This window comes from Actinia tenebrosa, unplaced genomic scaffold (assembly GCF_029948245.1).
Source record: "Actinia tenebrosa isolate PJP-AT-01 unplaced genomic scaffold, QUT_ActTen_1.0 PGA_scaffold6__47_contigs__length_16458017, whole genome shotgun sequence".
Taxonomy (NCBI): Eukaryota; Metazoa; Cnidaria; class Anthozoa; order Actiniaria; family Actiniidae; genus Actinia; species Actinia tenebrosa.
This window is the reverse complement of record NW_028292583.1, coordinates 6,743,848-6,766,186: the sequence shown is the minus strand read 5'-3', so window position 1 is coordinate 6,766,186 and position 22,339 is coordinate 6,743,848. Positions and strand designations below refer to the sequence as shown.

At 37.4% G+C, this 22,339-nt stretch overlaps 6 protein-coding genes and 2 pseudogenes across 6 annotated transcripts in view; 7 read left to right on the top strand and 1 right to left on the bottom strand.

Annotated features, from left to right (window-relative positions):
• Positions 1 to 22,339, bottom strand: part of LOC116296765 (WD repeat-containing protein 19) — a 50,639-nt gene that overhangs the window by 22,603 nt on the left and 5,697 nt on the right. The window contains exons 13-21 of the mRNA XM_089038770.1: positions 21,942 to 22,023; positions 21,770 to 21,861; positions 21,286 to 21,353; positions 20,786 to 20,848; positions 20,388 to 20,473; positions 19,816 to 19,842; positions 19,410 to 19,524; positions 18,991 to 19,097; positions 18,319 to 18,441 (exon numbers count right to left, since the gene is read on the bottom strand). Of these exons, the coding sequence (XP_088894896.1) occupies positions 18,319 to 18,441; positions 18,991 to 19,097; positions 19,410 to 19,524; positions 19,816 to 19,842; positions 20,388 to 20,473; positions 20,786 to 20,848; positions 21,286 to 21,353; positions 21,770 to 21,861; positions 21,942 to 22,023 (763 nt within the window). The remainder of the gene's footprint in view (positions 1 to 18,318; positions 18,442 to 18,990; positions 19,098 to 19,409; positions 19,525 to 19,815; positions 19,843 to 20,387; positions 20,474 to 20,785; positions 20,849 to 21,285; positions 21,354 to 21,769; positions 21,862 to 21,941; positions 22,024 to 22,339) is intronic.
• LOC148905958 (galanin receptor type 2-like) lies at positions 542 to 1,430 on the top strand. Its single transcript, XM_089038854.1, has one exon. The coding sequence runs from the start codon at positions 542 to 544 to the stop codon at positions 1,397 to 1,399; it is 858 nt and encodes a 285-aa protein (XP_088894980.1). The 3' UTR covers positions 1,400 to 1,430.
• Positions 3,582 to 4,698, top strand: LOC148905957 (galanin receptor 2a-like). The gene has a single exon (XM_089038853.1). The coding sequence runs from the start codon at positions 3,582 to 3,584 to the stop codon at positions 4,449 to 4,451; it is 870 nt and encodes a 289-aa protein (XP_088894979.1). The 3' UTR covers positions 4,452 to 4,698.
• LOC148905956 (adenosine receptor A3-like) lies at positions 7,507 to 8,473 on the top strand (annotated as a pseudogene).
• Positions 9,315 to 10,341, top strand: LOC148905955 (uncharacterized). Its single transcript, XM_089038851.1, has one exon. It carries the CDS (start codon positions 9,409 to 9,411, stop codon positions 10,186 to 10,188), a length of 780 nt encoding a protein of 259 aa, XP_088894977.1. The 5' UTR covers positions 9,315 to 9,408; the 3' UTR covers positions 10,189 to 10,341.
• LOC148905954 (adenosine receptor A3-like) lies at positions 11,123 to 12,726 on the top strand (annotated as a pseudogene).
• On the top strand, positions 12,720 to 13,823 carry LOC148905953 (uncharacterized). Its single transcript, XM_089038850.1, has one exon. The coding sequence runs from the start codon at positions 12,948 to 12,950 to the stop codon at positions 13,821 to 13,823; it is 876 nt and encodes a 291-aa protein (XP_088894976.1). The 5' UTR covers positions 12,720 to 12,947.
• LOC148905952 (neuropeptide Y receptor type 2-like) lies at positions 16,069 to 16,941 on the top strand. The gene has a single exon (XM_089038849.1). It carries the CDS (start codon positions 16,069 to 16,071, stop codon positions 16,939 to 16,941), a length of 873 nt encoding a protein of 290 aa, XP_088894975.1.

Sequence of the window (22,339 nt, the reverse complement as noted above, 5' to 3'; positions counted from 1 at the left end):
GATGGAAGACAAGGGAACTTCAAATATCTGTCGTATTAAATCGCAAGTGTCTTTCTTCTTTATGTTTTTTTCTTTATTTAATTAAACCTACATGCGAAATAAAAAAGCACTGTTCACAAGGAAGAAAAGTGCATTTCTTCCTTTCATGAAAATAAATGAATAAACAATTTAGCATGATATATGGTTGACAGCATGTTGTTTATACAGATAGCACACATTAGAGGGCGAGTTATAAACATATTATATTATTATATTATAAACTGTAATGAAAGTCGGTCACTACTTATACTAATATCGTATACCCGTTATTACGAAACTATATTACATCAATCAAAAAAAAGATATAGTCCTAGCGCCGGCCGATGTTGCTCTACAGTTGCTTGGTAAGCTTTTCACAAGAGTCATCTCATCACCATCGCTTTTTGGAACGAAGCATCGCCCGACGGACAATAATCGGCTTGAGCTCAGCTCAAAGTCAGACTCTCAAGAATTTTGTAGGGAATCAAAACAACCTCAGTGTCCATCTTTGTACCAAGAAATCATGGCCGATAACCATTCTCTTCTCCGAAACAAAAGCCATGAAAATCAAAACCAAATCATACCTGTGCATGTGTGGTTTGCGACGGTCTTTTCTCTGGGTTTTGCTATTGCTGTTGGGAACTCGATCGCTCTCGCAGTCTTCCTGAGAAGGACATTTCGGGTGAAGAAATCCAACTATCTTCTAGTGAACCTGACTCTTGCTGACTTACTCGTGGGAGTCGCCAAAGTAATTTTATCAGTTAGGAGAGTTGTTGCTAACTCCGATGAAGAAGTTCCCATTCTTGTAATATTGCAAATGCTTGTTCTATCATCCATAAACGCCTCAGTTTATACTCTGTCGGTTATTTCAGTGGAAAGAGTGCTAGCAGTGTTCTGGCCATTTCATCATCGACTCGCTAAAAGATGGCATTACCTCACCGCTATTGGACTGGTTTGGATTCTTTCCCTTTTACCAATTTTAAAATATACCTTTCCGCATATAAATTGGTGGCATTACTTTTTTTATTATTGTCTCTTAATGACTGTACTCATAATAATATTCATCTCGTATCTTTCTATTTGGATCAAAATGAAGTTCTTCACAAAGTTCCGCCACTGCAGAACAATCCAGGAGAACAGTAAACTGACCAAAACGCTGTTTATAGTGACTGTAGTGTCACTGGGAACTTGGTTGCCGGAAACAATTTGGGAAAGTGTTGCGACTTTACAAGAGATTCCTGAGACAAAAGTGAACGGGATGTTACATTCCATACTGCCATTATTAGTGATAAGCAATTCCTTTTGGAATGTAATCGTGTATTCAGTCAGAATGCCTGAATTTCGAAGGGAACTAAGACTTGTACTCTGTAAATATCTGTAAAACTGTTGTCATTAACACCAAATCAAATGTAAAATATAAGACAAGGATTTAGGTAACATTAAATTGCAAGTGTTTTCTTTGTTGTTGTTCTTTTTTTTTTTTTTTTTTTGGTTTTTTTTTTTTTTTTGTTTCGTTTTGTTTCGTTTTGTTTTGTTTTGTCTTTTTTTACATCATTTAACCAAAATGCAAAATGCAAAGGATAACTCCCACCCCATCTAACACAGCACTAGAACAAACCTTTCGAAATATTGAGAAAAGTAAGTATAACTCAGTTTTCCTATAGCAGCTGTTACCGCTGCTGCTGCTCATTGCTGTTATTACTGATTTTAAAAAAAACTCGCATATATATCTTAAAATTATACTCTTTCTTCGTATTTAAAAATCGATTGAAACGAGCAGTAGGGACGAACATCGACAGGCAAATATTCTGGGGAACATTTACAACAGAATTAAGGAAAAAAACCTACGAGTTATGAGACCCCGTTTGACAGACTGGCCGCATTTTTAAGTTTGTTTGATTAAGCAGTAATTGCAATAGTATAGGGTTTTTCGACTGTATATAACGTTATTACATTTTTCGTTACCCCTTCTTTGCCGGATTAATTTAAAATCAATACCCAAGCATGTTAAGGCATTACAAGACTCGTAGATATGAACTATACCTCAAGCACAAGTGATATATGTCAAGCAAATGTAATTTAGTTTATAGACTTATTATTATTTGACTGATTCCATGTTATTATATTTACTTATGGATTCAATAAAAACATACGATAATAATAATAGCTTATCAGTTTTTTAAAACTATCTTGGTTGTGCGGATAAAACGATAAGTTTTTCGTAAATCGAAACATTTTTTCTTCTTTTCAAAGGTAATGGCTGTTCTTCGCAACATGTAGTTTTGTTCGTTGTTTTTGGCGACTCCTTCGCTCTCGCAGTCTTCCTGAGGAAGACATTTCGTGCGAAGAAATCCAACTATCTTCTAATGAACCTGACTCTTGCTGACTTGTTAATGGGAGTCCTATTCACTGGAATTGGTTGCTGACTGATAATTTGTGTTGCAACTCTCAGTATTTCCGAGACAAGTTAACTGACTAATGAGACTTTTGTTTTGGAATCTAATTCAGTGTCAGAATTCCTGAAGTTCGAAGAGAACTATAGGACTTCTATTTTGTAAATATTTTCAGAGATCTTATCATAAACATCTATTCAGTTGTCAAATGTAAGGCAGGGATTTAACAAACCTATAGAATTAAATTGCATAGTGTTTCTTCTTTTTCATTTAATTTTCAATCATTTAAACAAAATGGGAAATGAAAAGAACTGTTACAATGAAGAAAGGTGTACCTCTCCCTTTCATGTATATGTTAAGATGGTAGCCAGGGTCCTGATAGGAGGGAGGGGTCTAGGATGTATGTGGTCTCCAACCCCCTTGGAAGTCCTTCCTCCCATCGATGTACTATACAATTTAAATAAATAATTTAGTATGATATATCGTTGACAGCATGCTTTTTTATGCAGATATAGCACACAAAAGAGGACGAATATGTTATAAACTTATACTTTTTAATCCGAGAATAAAGATATTTTTTCCCTTCAAGAAGGTCCAGCAGATCTGAAAAAGTGAAGTAGCAATGATGTCACAGCACAGCAAAACTGAGGTGCCATGAAGCCAGCAAAAATTGACCGGCGAGAAAAAAAAACATGCCTGCATACTTGATGTCTTAAAATTGCAGTCAGGAGTCACTATTATGTTTTTTTTACTTGTTTTTCATGTTTTAAAATTAGACGTTTCGATCCATGATCCATGATCTTTTTTAGTATAACGGCGGTGTTTACACGATGTCAGCTCAGTAATGACTTTGATTTGATTGGAAAGTAGGCTGACTATTCATAACTTTGGCATTAAAAAGTGGTCCTGTTTATGAAGACAAAGCATAAAGCAAACTATAGTCCGAGGGTTGCCATTTTAATAAAGTCATATGTCAATCAGCTTTCATTGATCAACACTAGTGTCACTCCACGGCGGAATCAGGCGGAAGAGTTTTTCAAGAGTTTTTCTTTGCATATGTAAATTGAAGGACAAATTTGCTTTTTTAGTCTCTCAGAGGGATGGATTTCAACAACACATCGTCTTTAGTTGAGCCAAGAAGACCAGTTTGAGTTTCTCCTTGCAGCCACAATGCCTGATAATCGTTCTGTCCTACTCAACGATAGCACGACTGAAGATCAAAGCCGTAAAGAAATGATTTGGTTCGGGACTATCTCTTCACTGAGCTTGGCTATTATAGTCGGCAACTCCATCGCACTCGCAGTGTTTCTGAGAAAGACATTTCGGGTGAAGAAATCCAACTATCTTCTAGTGAACCTGATTCTTGCTGACTTACTCGTGGGAGTCTCAATGTTCTTTTTTTCAATTATAAGTTTTGTTTCTCTCGTCAATACCTCGAGGTATGTTTTGATAAAGGAAATTCAATTCGTACTGCGAGTGGTTAGCACGCTCCCCATATACGCCTCTATCTACACACTGGCCGTCATTTCTGTGGAAAGGGTGCTTGCAGTATTCTGGCCATTTCACCATCGACTCGCTAAAAGATTGCATTATTTCACTGCCATTGGACTGGTTTGGATTCTTTCGATTGTGGCATTTTTGCCGCATGTCTCACAACCTAGTTCTCAGAACAATGGGGAAAAAGTTAGACACTTCTTATCCATCTATGTCCTCGCTGTTATTTCACTACTAACAATATTCATCTCGTATCTTTCTATTTGGATCAAAATGAAGTTCTTCACAAAGTTCCGCCACTGCAGAACAATCCAGGAGAACAGTAAACTGACCAAAACGCTGTTTATAGTGACTGTAGTGTCACTGGGAACTTGGTCACCAAAAATAATAATGGATTGTGTTTTGATAATGAACTCTTATTTAAATCGTTTGATGACAGGGCTACTTCTGAGCAATTCTTTTATAAATATAGTGGTGTATTCATTCAGAATGCCTGAATTTAGAAGGGAGCTGAAAATGTGTTATGTAAATGTTCTAAAACTGTAAGATAAGAATAAACAAGGTACGATGATTTAATCTCCTTTTCAGGAGCTGGGAGAACGAAAAACACTTATATACTAAAGAGCATTACAGAATTAATAAACCTGTAACTAGAGCACAAGCGCGATGTGAAGAATTGGAAAGCTGGTCGAAACCTGTATCTAAAGCACGAGCGCGATGTGTAGAATTGAAGGCAGTTCATAAAGAATAAACACAAAGCTCGATGAAACCTTCATATCAAATGAGTATTAAATCGAATACGTCCACTTTGCTTGTTTGCTTTTGTTTTTCTTTACTTCGCTAAACCGAACTGGAAGATGAAAATGAAAGTTGTTTGCAGGAATACAAGTATACTCTTCCCTTTCATACCAATTTTTAATCTTTTGCTTTGGATGGGATTTAGGAGTTTAGCAAATGATGTGCTATTTATAGATGATCTCTTGTTCTCCTTCGGCAAGAGGCGAAAAGCGATAGGAGATAGGTCATTCCAAGATCCAAGAACAGCCGGAATGACTTGTGTTTCTGCTTCTTATTCTCATCAAGAACATGGACCTTAGTGTTGAGACAGATTCGATGTTGATTGTAGTCGACGAAATCATTTCCGTCTGGTAGTGACCTATCGCCTATCGCTTCAGGCGATGAGGTTTTTTTTTAAATAGGTGTATACATTAAGATTGTACCCGTTCGTAGAAGCCAGGCTTTGTACATAAATGTTATATTTCCTGACTTCAATTTTTAATTGTTGACCAAGGTTAAAGCAGTGAATAGCCGGTAGCTCAATATTAAAAAAGTTGTCCTATTCATGAAAACAGAGCATAAAGAAAACAAACTCTACAATGAGGGATAGCAGTTTAATAAAGTCATCAATCAATAAGATTCGATCAAAATGAGTGTCATGAGTGGTGGAATCAGGTGCAATCAAAAGACTGATAAACTGATCCCGGTATTACATGATTGCATATGGTTTTCATTATATATATTTTAATAAGGCGAAAGGATTTCTCAGGGTTATTACGTATTGCTTGTCAAGTCTCTCAGAGGGGTGGCCTTGGGTCTTGCAATAAAACATCGTCTTTAGTTGATTCAAGAAGACCAGTTTGAGTTTCTCCTCGCAGCCACAATATGCATGATAATCATTCTGTCCTACTCAACAATAGCCCGACTGAACATCAAAGCCGTATTGGAAAGATTTGGTTCGGGACTATCTTTCCTCTGAGCTTGGCTATTATAGTTGGCAACTCCATCGCAACCGCAGTGTTCCTGAGAAAGACATTTCGGGTGAAGAAATCCAACTATCTTCTAGTGAACCTGACTCTTGTTGACTTACTCGTGGGAGTGTCGTATGCAATTTTATCACTCATGTGGTTGCCGGCTACATATGACATTTTTTCAATCCTCTCTCTTGCAAATGAGATAACACTTCTTCTATCATCCGTAAATGCATCAGTCTACTCACTTTGCCTTATTTCAGTGGAAAGAGTGCTTGCAGTGTTCTGGCCATTTCACCATCGACTCGCTAAAAGATGGCATTACTTCACTGCTATTGGACTGGTTTGGATGTTTTCGACTATGATAATTTTAGGGTATGTCTACGGACTGGGTCCTCAGTCGACCACGGAGGAAAAGCTTAGGTACTTGTTCTTTGTCTATCTGGTGGTCGTTATATCACTACTAACAATATTCATCTCGTATCTTTCTATTTGGATCAAAATGAAGTTCTTCACAAAGTTTCGTCACTGCAGAACAATTCAGGAGAACAGTAAACTGACCAAAACTCTCTTTATAGTGACTGTAGCATCACTGGGAGCTTGGTCACCTAAAATGATCAGAGATTTTATGATTTTGTTAAAAGTGTTATATTATGACTTTATTTATTCAGAATATTACATTGTATTTGTGGCGATACAAGTTACCAATTCCTTTTTAAATCTAATTGTCTATTCATTCAGAATGCCTGAGTATAGAAAAGAATTATGGAAGATTTTCTGTCAGTGTAGATAGCCTGATTCATCGCTGTCAGCAGAATCCCATAACTAGTCTAGTTATGTTACTTCTGTCGCTGTAAAATGAGAACAGGCAGGAACCGATAATGTGACCTGTGAGAAATAAAAACACTGCAAGAGAGTGTGACATAAGCTAGGTATAGTTTAACCACAGACTGTACTTAAGACTCTCAATAGTTGATAAAATTTCTATTTGAATCCAGCTCAGGTACTGCTCATTATTCACTAACTTCACACAGAGCTCCATCTGTATATGATTCGGGTATTTAGAAGGCAGCCAGTCTCAAGAAAAAAAGAAGAAAAAAAACACTTACGGACAAGAAATCAAATATCGTGAAAATGACCTCACCCGACATGTCCCCATTAATACATGTAAAGCTTGTACTGTACTTCCTGCATGTCGATCGCGTTCCTTCTCACGTATGATCCCCTTCTTATTTGATTGACAGACCCAAAACTACGACATCCAACTAAAGTTTGAAAAACGAAGGGCCGCAGTATAACGAATGGTGGATTTACATCCAAGGTGACACGACTCTCATGATATTAGTAAAGTGCAATATTACGTTACTCTCATTTCATTGAAAGAAAATGGGAAAAAAGGAAAACGAATTCTGAAGAAATGGGAAGGTGCACAGTCGTTCAGCCTTCTGGATTCATCTCAGCTCGCTGTCAATATGAAAGCTTCTGTAATTTTCTAGAATAGCAATATTAGTTATTGAAACATTTATCCTAATCATGAAGACAGCATAAAGTAAACAAACTATAGAATGAGGGACAGTAGTTTAATAAAGTCATAAATCAATAAGACTTGATCAAAATGAGTGTCAATTTCATGGCGGAATCAGGTGCAATCAAAAGACTGATAAACTGATCCCGGTATTACATGATTGCCTATGGTTTGCATTATATATATTTTAATAAGGCGAAAGGATTTCTCAGGGTTATTACTTATTGCTTGTCAAGTCTCTCAGAGGGGTGGCCTTGGGTCTTGCAATAAAACATCGTCTTTAGTTGAGTCAAGAAGACCAGTTTGAGTTTCTCCTTGTAGCAACAATATGCATGATAATCATTCTGTCCTACTTAACAATAGTACGGCTGAAGATCAAAGTAGTATTGGAAAGATTCGGTTCGAGGCTATCTTTCCTCTGTGCTTGGCTATTATAGTTGGCAACTCCATCGCACTCGCAGTGTTCCTGAGAAAGACATTTCGAGTGAAGAAATCCAACCATCTTCTAGTGAACCTGACTCTTGCTGACTTACTCGTGGGAGTCTCAATGTTGGCCCGCGCTGTTACTATATCGTTTGCTTCCTCGAATAATTTTGCAAAGAGATCTGAAATAATAGGAATAGTCGTTTCGGTTGTCTTATACGTCTCTCTTTACTCTCTTGCTGTCATTTCTGTGGAAAGAGTGCTGGCAGTGTTCTGGCCATTTCACCATCGACTCGCTAAAACATGGCATTACTTCACTGCTATTGGACTGGTTTGGATTCTTTCGATTGTGGCATTTTTATTGTACGTCTCCCAACCTAGTCGGACCAAGGAGAAACTGTTTGCGTTGTTTCCCTTCTTCTTTGTCCTCATTACTATTTCACTACTAACAATATTCATCTCGTATCTTTCTATTTGGATCAAACTTAAGTTCTTCACAAAGTTTCGCCACTGCAGAACAATCCAGGAGAACAGTAAACTGACCAAAACGCTTCTTATAGTGACTGTAGTGTCGATGGGAACGTGGTCACCAAAACTGATCATAGATTTTATGATTGTTTTAAACATGTTCTATTATGACTTTATTTATTCAGAATATTACCTTGCATTTGTGGTGCATTGCTCGTTAGCAATTCCTTTTTAAATCTAGTTGTCTATTCATTCAGAATGCCTGAGTTTAGAAAAGAATTATGGAAGATTTTCTGTCAGTGTAGCCTAGCCTGATTCATCGCTGTCAGCAGAAGTCCACTTATATAACTAGTCTAGTTATGTTACTTCTGTCGCTAAAAATGAGAACAGGCAAGAACCGATGATATGATTATATTAATAACCTGTGATAGAAGAAAACTCTGCTAGAGAGCTCCCTCTGTATGCGATGTGGATGTTTAAAAGGCAGTCAGTGCCGTAAAAAAAAATATTCACGAACAAGAAATCAAATATTGTGAAAATCCTTTTATAAATGACCTCACTCTACATCTCCCCATTACTACATTTAAAGCTTGTACTGTACTTCCTGCATGTCAATCAAGTTCCTTCTCACGTATGACCCCCTTCTTATTCAGTTCATAGACAGACCCAAAAATACGAAATCCAACTGAAGCTTCACATACAAAGGGCTGCAATATAACGAATGGTGGTATTACATCCAAGGTGACACGACTCTCATAATATTAGTAGTGCAATATTACGTTACTCTCATTTAATTGAAAGAAAATGGGAAAAAAGGAAAACGAATTCAAAAGAAATGGGAAGGTGCACAGTCGTTCAGCCTTCTGGATTCATCTCAGCTCACTGTCAATATGAAAGCTTCTGTAATTTTCTAGAATAGTAATATTAGTTATTGAAAATTTATCCTAATCATTAAGACAGCATAAAGTAAACAAACTATTAAAAGAGGGATAGCAGTTTAATAAAGTCATCAATCAATAAGATTTGATCAAAATGAGTGTCACTCCATGGCGGAATCAGGTGCTGTGAAATATGATTATATGATTTTCATTATACATGTTTGATAAAGGCGAAAGGATTTCTCAGGGTTATTACTTATTGCTTGTCAAGTCTCCCAGAGGGATCACCTTGGGTCTTGCAATAAAACATCGTCTTTAGTTGAGTCAATAAAACCAGTTTGAGTTTCTCCTTGTAGCAACAGATATGCCTGATAATCGTTCTAGTCCTACTTAACAATAGTACAACTGAAGATCAAAGCCGTAAAGAATTGATTTGGTCCGTGACTATCTCTTCTCTGAGCATGGCTATTATAGTTGGCAACTCCATCGCACTCGCAGTGTTTCTGAGAAAGGCATTTCGGGTGAAGAAATCCAACTATCTTCTAGTGAACCTGACTCTTGCTGATTTACTCGTGGGAGTCTCAACATTGGCCCTTTCTGTTATATCGTTTGCTTCCTCCTTCAATATTTTCTCGAATAATTTTACAAAGAAATTTGTAATAATGAGAATGATCGGCACGGTTTTCATACACGCCTCTCTCTACTCTCTTGCTGCCATTTCTGTGGAAAGAGTGCTAGCTGTGTTCTGGCCATTTCATCATCGACTTGCGAAAAGATGGTATTACTTCACAGCCATTGGACTAATTCGGATTATTTTGACAATGAAATTTTTATTATATGTCTCCCTGACCGAGGAAAAACAGATCGCGTTATTTCTCTTCTTCATCTATCCCCTTGATATTATGTCACTACTAACAATGTTCATCTCTTATCTTTCTATTTGGATCAAAATGAAGTTCTTCGTAAAGTTTCGCCACTGCAGAACAATTCAGGAGAACAGTAAACTGACAAAGACTCTTTTTATAGTGACTGTAGTGTCACTGGGAACTTGGTTGCCGAAAATGATCACAGATTTTATGATGTTTTTAAACATGTTCCATTATGACTTTATTTATTCAGAATATTACTTTGTATTTGTGGTGTTGCTCGTTAGCAATTCCTTTTTAAATCTAGTTGTCTATTCATTCAGAATGCCTGAGTTTAGAAAAGAATTATGGAAAATTTTCTGTCAGTGTAGATAGCCTGATTCATCGCTAACAGCAGAAGTCCATAACTAGTCTAGTTATGTTACTTTTGTCGCTGTAAATTGAGAACAGGCAGGAACCGATGATATGACTCTATTAGTGACATGTGAGAGAAGAAAACTCTGCTAGAGAGCTCCATCTGTATACGAAGAGGATATTTAGAAGGCAGCCTGTCTCAAAAAATATAATAAAATAAAATAAAATTCACGGAGAAGAAATCAAATATTGTGAAATCCTTTTATAAATGACCTCACTCGACATCTCCCCATTACTACATATAAAGCTTGTGCTGTACTTTCATGCATTTCAATCGAGTTCCTTCTCACGTATGACCCCCTTCTTATTTGATTGACAGACCCAAAAATACGACATCCAACTGAAGCTTGACAAACAAAGGGCTGCAATATAACGAATGGTGGTATTACATCCAAGGTGACACGACTCTCATAATATTAGTAGTGCAATATTACGTTACTCTCATTTCATTGAAAGAAAATGGGAAAAAAGGAAAACGAATTCTGAAAGAAATGGGAAGGTGCACAGTCGTTCAGCCTTCTGGATTCATCTCAGCTCACTGTCAATATGAAAGCTTCTGTAATTTTGTAGAATAGTAATATTAGTTATTGAACATTTATCCTAATCATGAAGACAGCATAAAGTAAACAAACTATAGAATGAGGGACAGTAGTTTAATAAAGTCATAAATCAATAAGACTTGATCAAAATGAGTGTCAATTTCATGGCGGAATCAGGTGCAATCAAAAGACTGATAAACTGATCCCGGTATTACATGATTGCCTATGGTTTTCATTATATATATTTTAATAAGGCGAAAGGATTTCTCAGGGTTATTACGTATTGCTTGTCAAGTCTCTCAGAGGGGTGGCCTTGGGTCTTGCAATAAAACATCGTCTTTAGTTGAGTCAAGAAGCTCAGTTTGAGTTTCTCCTTGTAGCAACAATATGCATGATAATCATTCTGTCCTACTTAACAATAGTACGACTGAAGATCAAAGTAGTATTGGAAAGATTCGGTTCGAGGCTATCTTTCCTCTGAGCGTGTCTATTATAGTTGGCAACTCCATCGCACTCGCAGTGTTCCTGAGAAAGACATTTCGGGTGAAGAAATCCAACTATCTTCTAGTGAACCTGACTCTTGCTGACTTACTCGTGGGAGTCTCAATGTTGGCCCTTGCTGTTACTAGATCGTTTGCTTCCTCGAATAATTTTGCAAAGAGATCTGAAATAATAGAAATAGTCGTTTAGGTTGTCTTATACGTCTCTCTCTACTCTCTTGCTGTCATTTCTGTGGAAAGAGTGCTGGCAGTGTTCTGGCCATTTCACCATCGACTCGCTAAAACATGGCATTACTTCACTGCTATTGGACTGGTTTGGATTCTTTCGATTGTGGCATTTTTATTGTACGTCTCCCAACCTAGTCAGACCAAGGAGAAGCTGTTTGCGTTGTTTCCCTTCTTCTTTGTCCTCATTATTATTTCACTACTAACAATATTCATCTCGTATCGTTCTATTTGGATCAAACTGAAGTTCTTCACAAAGTTTCGCCACTGCAGAACAATTCATGAGAACAGTAAAATGAGTAAAACTCTCTTTATAGTGACTGTAGTATCTGTGGGAACGTGGTCACCAAAAATGATAATAGATTTTATGATTGTTTTAAACATGTTCTATTATGACTTTATTTATTCAGAATATTACCTTGCATTTGTGGCATTGCTCGTTAGCAATTCCTTTTTAAATCTAGTTGTCTATTCATTCAGAATGCCTGAGTTTAGAAAAGAATTATGGAACATTTTCTGTCAGTGTAGATAGCCTGATTCATCGCTGTCAGCAGAAGTCCATAACTAGTCTAGTTATGTTACTTTTGTCGTTGTAAAATGAGAACAGGCAAGAACCGATGATATGATTATATTAATAACCTGTGATAGAAGAAAACTCTGCTAGAGAGCTCCATCTGTATGCGATGTGGATGTTTAGAAGGCAGCCAGTCTCAAGAAAATTTTTTTTTACAGACGAGAAATCAAATATCGTGAAAATCTTTTTATAAATGACCTTACTTGACATGTCCCCATTACTACATATAAAGCTTGTGCTGTACTTTCTGCATGTCAATCGCGTTCCTTCTCATGTATGACCCCCTTCTTATTTAATTGGCAGACCCAAAAATACGACACCCACCTGAAGATTGAAGAACAAAGGGCTGCAATATAACGAATGGTGCATTTACATCCAAGGTGACACGACTCTCATGATATTAGTATAGTGCAATATTACGTTACTCTCATTTCATTGAAAGAAAATTTGAAAAATGAAAAACGAATTCTGAAGAAATGGGAAGATGCACAGTCGTTCAGTCTTCTGGATTCGTCTCAGCTCAGTGTCAATATGAAAGCTTCTGTGATTTTCTAGAATAGTAATATTAGTTATTGAAAATTTATCCTAATCATGAAGATAGCATAAAGTAAACAAACTATTAAAAGAGGGATAGCAGTTTAATAAAGTCATCAATCAATAAGATTTGATCAAAATGAGTGTCACTCCATGGCGGAATCAGGTGCTGTGAAATATGATTATATGATTTTCATTATACATGTTTGATAAAGGCGAAAGGATTTCTCAGGGTTATTACTTATTGCTTGTCAAGTCTCTCAGAGGGATCGCCTTGGGTCTTGCAATAGAACATCGTCTTTAGTTGAGTCAAGAAAACCAGTTTGAGTTTCTCCTTGCAGCAACAATATGCCTGATAATCGTTCTGTCCTACTTAACAATAGTACAACTGAAGATCAAAGCCGTAAAGAATTGATTTGGTCCGTGACTATCTCTTCTCTGAGCATGGCTATTATAGTTGGCAACTCCATCGCACTCGCAGTGTTTCTGAGAAAGGCATTTCGGGTGAAGAAATCCAATTATCTTCTAGTGAACCTGACTCTTGCTGATTTACTCGTGGGAGTCTCAACATTGGCCCTTTCTGTTGTATCGTTTGCTTCCTCCTTCAATATTTTCTCGAATAATTTTACAAAGAAATTTGTAATAATGAGAATGATCAGCACGGTTTTCATACACGCCTCTCTCTACTCTCTTGCTGTCATTTCTGTGGAAAGAGTGCTAGCAGTGTTCTGGCCATTTCATCATCGACTCGCGAAAAGATGGTATTACTTCACAGCCATTGGACTAATTTGGATTATTTTGACAATGAAATTTTTATTATATGTCTCCCTGACCGAGGAAAAACAGATCGCGTTATTTCTCTTCTTCATCTATCCCCTTGATATTATGTCACTACTAACAATGTTCATCTCTTATCTTTCTATTTGGATCAAACTTAAGTTCTTCGTAAAGTTTCGCCACTGCAGAACAATTCAGGAGAACAGCAAACTGACCAAGACTCTTTTTATAGTGACTGTAGTGTCACTGGGAACTTGGTTGCCGAAAATGATCACAGATTTTATGATGTTTCTAAACATGTTCCATTATGACTTTATTTATTCAGAATATTACTTTGTATTTGTGGTGTTGCTCGTTAGCAATTCCTTTTTAAATCTAGTTGTCTATTCATTCAGAATGCCTGAGTATAGAAAAGAATTATGGAAGATTTTATGTCAGTGTAGATAGCCTGATTCACCGCTGTCAGCAGAAGTCCATAATTAGTCTAGTTATGTTACTTCTGTCGCTAAAAATGAGAACAGTCAAGAACCGATGATACGATTCTATTAGTGACCTGTAAGAGAAGAAAACTCTGCTAGAGAGCTCCATCTGTATGCGATGCGGATATTTAAAAGGCAGCCAGTCACAAGAAAAAAGTTTCACAGACGAGAAATCAAATATCGTGAAAATCTTTTATAAATGACCTCACTCGACATCTCCCCATTACTACATATAAAGCTTGTGCTGTACTTCCTGCATGTCAATCGCGTTTCTTCTCATGTGTGACCCCCTTCTTATTTGATTGACAGACCCAAAAATACGACATCCAACTGAAGTTTGAAAAACAAAGGGCAGCAGTATAAAGAATGGTGGATTTACATCCAAGGTGACACGACTCTCATGATATTGCGCGAGTCTGGTTATGGTGGCACCCTTCTACAGTGGTTCAATTCGTACTTAATGGACCGCCACCAGCCTGTTACTGTGGCTGGAGCTACATCAGATCCCCTGCCTGTCGGTTCCGGGGTTCGTCAAGGCTCTATTTTGGGACCAGCTTTGTTCCTTCTGTTCGTGAACGATTTACCAGAAGTAGTGGAGTCCAGCAACGTTGCCATGTATGCTGATGATACAAAAATCTACAAAAATATCAAGTCTCTTCAAGATGCTGCGTCGCTACAGACCGATTTAAACAGCCTGCACGTTTGGTCTTCGTCATCCAGTCTCACGTTCAATGAGACTAAATGTAAAGCGCAAAGAATAACAAGAAAAATCAGACCCGTGGAATCTACCTACAGTCTCAAGAACTCTGAACTCGTATCCGTCAAAGCTGAACGCGATTTGGGTGTCTGGGTATCCAACAACTTGACTTGGAACAAGCAGGTACTGGAACAAACAGCTAGAGCTAACAAACTGCTGGGCTACGTCAGAAGAAACACTCCATACATCCAAAGTATTTCCGTGAGACGAACGCTGTATCTTACTCTCGTTCGTGCTCACTTTGGATACGCATCACAAATATGGGCACCACAGTCTATTGAACTAATATCTAGAGTTGAGAGAACACAACGACGTGCCACAAGATACATTCTCAAACTGCCATTCTCATCCACCGTCTCTTACAGTTCGAGATTGAAAACTCTGTCTTTACTACCAATAACTTACTGGCATGAATACCTTGACATGATTTTTTTCTTTAAACTAACGCACAACCTGATACACGTGAAGCCTAATCTACTACCTGTTCCTCGACGTACACGACCAACAACATCATCAAACAGTAATGTTGTCAAGTACGCAGTACGTCAGTGCAAGACCTCTACGTACCAGAAATCCTATCTCATCAGGACAACTAGAATATGGAACGCTCTCGCTGATGAACTAAACCTGGACAAACTCAACACATTTAAACGCGCCATGTTAAGTTACTACGTAACGTCACTGGACAGTTACAACTGTTACGACCCACGTACTTTTAAAACAGTTTGTTTAAAATGTAACTCTTGCAGAAGCCTCACTCTTGCTACCTCCTGTTGTTAGTTATTTGATTCAAATGTGTCAATATATCTACTTAAATTATCTTTATGCACTAAGTTTCATTTAAGACATTATTTGGGCCCGCAGTAATTGGCTTAACGCTGTTGCGGTCACCCTGTCATATATATCACAGTATTTTTTTCCAGTTATTTTATTTCCAGTTTAATATATGGCGAAACTAATAAATAAATAGATATTAGTATAGTGCAATATTACGTTACTCTCATTTAATTGAAAGAAAATTTGAAAAATGAAAAACGAATTCTAAAGAAATGGGAAGATGCACAGTCGTTCAGTCTTCTGGATTCGTCTCAGCTCAGTGTCAATATGAAAGCTTCTGTGATTTTCTAGAATAGTAATATTAGTTATTGAACCATTTATCCTAATAATGAAAACAGCCAGAGCATAAAGTTTTAAAACTATAGAATGAGGGATAGCAGTTTAATAAAGTCATCAATCAATAAGATTTGATCAAAATGAGTGTCACTCCATGGCGGAATCAGGTGCAAACATGATTATATGATTGCCATTATATATTTTTAATAAAAGCGTAAGGATTTCTCAGAGTTATTACTTATTGCTTGTCAAGTCTCTCAAAGGGATCGCCTTGGGTCTTGCAATAAAACACCGTCTTTAGTTGAGCCAAGAAGACCAGTTAGAGTTTCTCCTTGCAGCAACAATGCCTGATAATCGTTCTGTTCTACTTAACAATAGCACGACTGAACATCAAAGTAGTATTGGAAAGATTTGGTTCGAGGCTATCTTTCCTCTGTGCTTGGCTATTATAGTTGGCAACTCCATCGCACTCGCAGTGTTCCTGAGAAAGACATTTCGGGTGAAGAAATCCAACTATCTTCTAGTGAACCTGATTCTTGCTGACTTACTTGTGGGAGTTTCAATGTTCTTTTTTTCAATTATGAGCATACTAGCTCCGTACAATTTACCCGACTCCCATGCAATTAAGATAACTTTTCTATCATCCGTAAATGCCTCAGTCTACACACTTTGCCTTATTTCAGTGGAAAGAGTGCTTGCAGTGTTCTGGCCATTTCACCATCGACTCGCTAAAAGATGGCATTATTTCACTGCTATTGGACTGGTTTGGATTCTTTCGACTATGGTAATTTTAGGGCATGTCTACGGACTGGTTCCTCAGTCGACAAGGGAGGAAAAGGTTATGCACCTGTTCTCTGTCTATCTGGTGGGCGTTATATCACTACTAACAATATTCATCTCGTATCTTTCTATTTGGATCAAAATGAAGTTCTTCACAAAGTTTCGCCACTGCAGAACAATCCAGGAGAACAGTAAACTGACCAAAACGCTTTTTATAGTGACTGTAGTGTCGATGGGAACTTGGTTACCAAAAATGATCACAGATTTTATGGTTGTTTTAAACATGTTCTATTATGACTTTTTTTATTCAGAATATTACACTGTATTTTTGGTATTGCAAGTTAGCAATTCCTTTTTGAATCTGGTCGTGTATTCATTCAGAATGCCGGAATTTAGAAAAGAAATATGGAACATTTTCCGCTGTCAATGTAGCTAGCCTGATTCATTGCTGCCAGCAGAAGTCTATAACTAGTCTAGCTATAAACTTCTCACGCTGTAAAATGAGAACAGGGAAGAACCGAAGTTTCTGCAGAACAATCCAGGAGAAAAGTAAACTGACCAAAACGCTTTTTATATTGACTGTAGTGTCACTAGGAACTTGGTTCCCAAAAATAATAATGGATTATGTTTCAATAATAAAAAATAGTAAGCAGAACCCCAATTATTCATTCAGAATGCCTGAATTGAGAAGGAAATTGCAAAATGTGTTATGTAATCGTTTTAGAGCTGTAGGATAAGTTGAAAACTGCTGTGTGAAAGATTTCTAAAGAGTTCATATAAAGTTCATAAAGAATAGACACAGAGCTGAAAGTCTCAATGTTTAAGCAGGGCATAAAATAACGGCCGGATATCGGACAATGTCCAACTGGAATAACCAGTAACGTTGAGCGAGAAACGAGGTATGACCGAGCTAAAACTAATTTGACCTGATGCAATGGTGTTATTTGTCCCGTATTTAGATGGGCGAAGAAAGAGACAAATATGTATATACCGTAGAGACGGATAGAACGCAATTCTGCGCTGTTGATATCGAAAGTACCGAAATATCCGGCATACGAAAACTGCCTCGATATCGAAGTAAGGCACTCGGTATTTTATTCTTACATTTTTTGATTAAACCGCATTTTGACAGATAATACTTTTACTAATAAAAAAGCTGCTAACGTTTTAAGTGCAGCATCACTTATAGATGATATTATGACCTTACTGAAGGTTAAAGAAGACTAGTATATTGAACTTATATACGGAGCGTGTTAGTAATTAGTAAAAATCAAATTATCTTGAGAATTTGAAGAAACAATTTCTCGCAATTGAAAAAACTCATAAGAGATTTAGGAATTGTACATACATTCAAGGTATAAATTAGAATTAATGGAGTTAAAGCATAAAAAAGTATAAAAACGGCAAGTTAGTCTTTGAATGCATCTTTTTCATAGAAGCTCTATTAGTTTCAAAAGATAATTGCTTCTCAATATTCCAGCGCACACAAAAGTTTCGCCTGGCAGTCATCAAGCATACTCATTCGATGAGTAAGATGCGTTGCTTACTGTCTGATTTAGGGTGGGGGGAGGGGTGGGAGAGGGAGAGGGAAATCTTTCCTTCGCTCTTGCCTTTCCTTCCCCCACGACGCCCAAGAACGGATACAGGATTTTGAAAAGAATGGTGACCGTTACAGGGTTCAGGGTTCCTCGCGCCAGTACCACAGGTGGGGGGTAATTATTCCCCTCCTTCACCATCCATGGATCCGCCCTTGCACGCCATTTTGTATCCGTTATAAGTTATAAGGATAAGATAAAAATATTATAGTACATACGTCTGTCCCGAAAATGAGGAACTCTGAAGTCAGAGCACAGCATGTTATCCTCCCTTGGCTGTCTTTATCTGGGAAAAGGCGTGTTTCTCTTTCACCTGATGAATCCATGCTTTCACCTTCGATCTAGTGCGGGATGGCAAGCAGATAATAAATGGCCTATTCTATATCATCTTGTAATAATACCTTAGATAGTAATTATGTTAGTAGAATAACACATTTTCCCCCAATCCGGCTTCGGAAGAAATCGTGCATTCTGATTGGCTGTTCGAGCGAGCAGTATAGACCCCTTGCCGCCCTTTGGAATGCAGCTCAATCTGGGGGACAAAACAATAGGTTCCAATTCTCAGGAGATTTGGATTCAATTGTTTTGTCCCCCAGATCGAGCTGCTTTGACGCCACATGCATTTTCTGTAACTCCAAACCTCTTGATGTTCTGTACCCACAAAATTATCTCAGAATAAACTGATCATCAATATTGTACAGACAAAAACAGGTATAGTATATATATTGAGTTGAAGAACGTTTCATTTTGGGGAAGTTTTTTGATTGGTTACCCCCCATGAAGCAAAGCATTATGGGCTATAGAAAAGTAGAGAAGTGTGGGCTCTACTGTAATAACAGCTATTTATGAGGTCGGATATAATATCATTTCTATAGGTTTGTGTTTCTTACCAAATGCAGCTGAACTTTGTTCTCAAAGAGAACTGCTGCATAGTCTGAATTGAGATGAAGACTAGTGACAGTACCCAGGTACTCTCTGTCCTTTAACTGCTCTGTGCCTGAAACGAAACAACAAAAATAGATCCATTAACCAAACAAGAAACAAGACCTGAACAAGCTAAGAGTAAAGGGCACAGTGACCTTGGTCCAGAGCTGCACCCACTCTTTACAATTGTGTTTATTGTTTTGTTTTCCCATGCATTTTTGCATGCCCACGAGTGTTGATTTGCAGAACAAACATAAACAGAAATAAGTGGGTCCAGTTCTGGACTACAGTGACCTACGAATGAGTACACTATACTTCTCACTTCAAGATAATGCAGTACCCGTAAAATGAATCTACCATTTTTTCCCACTCCAAGGATATTTACCTTTGTCACTCAGATCATAGAACCATGCCCTGTTGTTCATACCCACAGCCAGATGGTAGGGACCGAGAGCTACGAAAGTGGGCTCTACGACAATATCTACACTGAGTGGACGCTCCTGAAAAAATAAGGAAACATTAGTACTCATTATTATTTGATTTACTCAATAAACTATCATGACAATGATATAGGCCAAGGGAAGGGTAGGGTAGGGTGGGATGAGGTGGGGTGGGGTACCTAGGGTAGGGTAGGGTAGGGAAAGGTGGGTTGCAGTGGAGTGGAGCAACATCATGCCTGTAAGCCCAATACAGTGCTATTTTATGGGGAGAGAGGTGGGGCATTCAGGGGGGCTGCTCAAATTCTAGAAGCAAAGAAAACAGCAAATTACATTTCCTAGCTTAAAACATACCTGAGCAATGCTGTCGAAAATGGTGACCTTTAAAAAACATATCAAATAAGGTATCAGTTACTTAAAAGTGATGTTACATGAAAAGAATTTTTGCCAACATCGTTACTTTAAAAGTTGGCCTCGTGAAACAATGTGTGGGCAGCAAAGCAAATAATTGGTAACAATGTTGTGAGTTTTGAAGGTCTGTTCAAAAACCTGCAACATGTTGCCACAACAGAATATCATAACTGCACGCCATGTTACACAAGAACAATTTTTTGAGCAACATTGTTGCACAAAGAATCGTTGTTGCAATTTATCGCCTTGTCTGTAACACCACATTAATAGTTCAGAAGAGGGATTGGAATCAAATGATTGACTTGAGGCATCTAAGAATTATTTCTGGTATTGAAAAGTGATATTACATTTCAGGATTTGTGTGCTGAAATTTTGGGGATCAGGGATTAACAATGTGTGTAAAAATTCAGAATCAATCAAGGTAATAGGTCCCTTGTCATAACCCTGTAAAAGTTGGAGAAGAGGGGAGGAAAGGAGATTAGAACTTTGCATGCTTCATGAATGTGAATATTTACCTCTCTCAGTGAAGTCAGATATGCCATTTTTGTTCCGCAAGAATTTCCAAGGATGGGTAACTTGGTCAGATAAACGTGAATAGCACCTACAAGAAAAAGGCTGGTTTAATTACAGTTTCTTGTCATTTTCTAGAAAAAATGATGCAAGGTTTGAAAGTCAGGAGCTGGTTCTATAAGCCCAAATGTGTTATCCACCAGATTAAGCACTATCCAGCAGATAAAAGTGCTTTTTAGCAAATATTTATCCAATACAAAAATAAAGCATATTAAACTCTTTTTAGAGCTTTGTGCAACTGAATGATCTCATCAGGATAAAGTATATTTGCTCAAAAAGATTCATCCAGTGGATAGTGTTTAATCAGGTTTCGTCCAACCAGCTCCTTTGTCTTTGTTCTTACCCTTTTGAGTACTGACTGCAATCAACTGACCATCATCAGTCCATGAGATCTTGTCTAGATTACCTGTTGGTATTAACAAGATGTGTAGTTATAGTATCAGTCACACAATGGAAGTTTTAAGGTAAATTAAATGTGCAGTGGCAGTAAGTAATAAGACATGTTTCAGCAAAAAATGTACATACTAATATTATAATACTAGCCTTTAGAAAGCTTAATGGTGAGAAGTTAAAAAAATTGAAAATTACTCTCCACTTGACGACTTGGATTTGAAACAATTGTGTTCCATTGTGAGGCAATTTGAGGATTTTCCCAGCTTGAAGTTCAAAATGTTTATGATAATGGCTTTTTTAATAATGTTCCTGAAGGTTGCTATGGTCCTAATTTACCAGCTTTTGAGTGTGTGCAAATTTGTGGACTCTAATTAAATGTTCAATAGAAAGGCAGTCACTTTAATTATATGAGGTAAGTCCATGTGGGAAAAAGTTCAAGAATTTTCTCACCTCCAGCATCTTCAACAGTTATGATAGCATATATTTCCTTCATTTCATTAAGGTCATGAATCTTGATGCTGCAAATTAATAATTAGAAAAAATGAATGCATATTTAACCATAAAAATAATGGATCTTAACGTTAGAGAGGAATTTCTATATCAGCTTACCATGGAGCAGTGTTGAGTAAATTAAATGACATCAATGACTTATATAAAAATTGGTAGAAATATAACACTTCCCATGCAAATATCAAGTAAGAACATTAACTAGTAAGTGTTTATCAGACCCTTAAAGATTATTCCACTACAATCGAGCAGAATTAAATATTATGAGTGACTCTTTTCCCAGTGCCAGGTGTTTGTAGGCCCACTTTTCTCCTTTTCCCATACTAGTCTCTTATATTGTCCAATCTTTAATCTCCCCCCCCCCCCCCCCCCTTCCCTTTTTAGGGTACTCCACGGCCCCTGCTTTGTACTCTTACTAATAATTTACCAGTTATCTCCACATGAAGCAGCTTTGTTCAGTTGTGTAGATACAGCAATATCAGTGAGTAAGTCCTTGTGGTCACGGGTTTGATATAACTCCTGTAAGGTATAAGCAGCAAAGTTCAGACATAATCTAAGAAGGAAGTTAAGACACAAGAATAAACAAACAATTAACACACCTGACCAATTTCTTTCATATGAGTTGAGATAACAACAAAAAATCCATTGGAAAAGCCTATCATGATGTAGCCATCTCCAAACCTATACGATATTTTAAAAAACACGATGAACTTAATTGATGTCAAACAGGGGTATTACAAAGCAGCCATATTACTGCCTGTTTTTCCTGAATCTAGCTTTTATGAATACAAGCGAAGAAGATAGATCTTATAGGGCAGGAAGGATGCAATGATTTTGCAATTGAAAACAAGTGATTTCAATTCTGCAAGGACATAGAAAATTTCTATTTGTTAATACCATACAACATGGTAGTCATGGTAAAATAACAAAGTGTAGTCCAAGAGAATATCCATAACTCTTCAGTGATCACTTCCCAGCAAGATCTGTGAATAAAGTA

What these genes read in the sequence shown, in the direction of transcription:
- LOC148905955 (XM_089038851.1), top strand. Translation starts at nt 9,409, where the DNA reads ATGGCTATTATAGTTGGCAACTCCATCGCACTCGCAGTGTTTCTGAGA.
- LOC148905957 (XM_089038853.1), top strand. Translation starts at nt 3,582, where the DNA reads ATGCCTGATAATCGTTCTGTCCTACTCAACGATAGCACGACTGAAGAT.
- LOC148905958 (XM_089038854.1), top strand. Translation starts at nt 542, where the DNA reads ATGGCCGATAACCATTCTCTTCTCCGAAACAAAAGCCATGAAAATCAA.
- LOC148905952 (XM_089038849.1), top strand. Translation starts at nt 16,069, where the DNA reads ATGCCTGATAATCGTTCTGTTCTACTTAACAATAGCACGACTGAACAT.
- LOC148905953 (XM_089038850.1), top strand. Translation starts at nt 12,948, where the DNA reads ATGCCTGATAATCGTTCTGTCCTACTTAACAATAGTACAACTGAAGAT.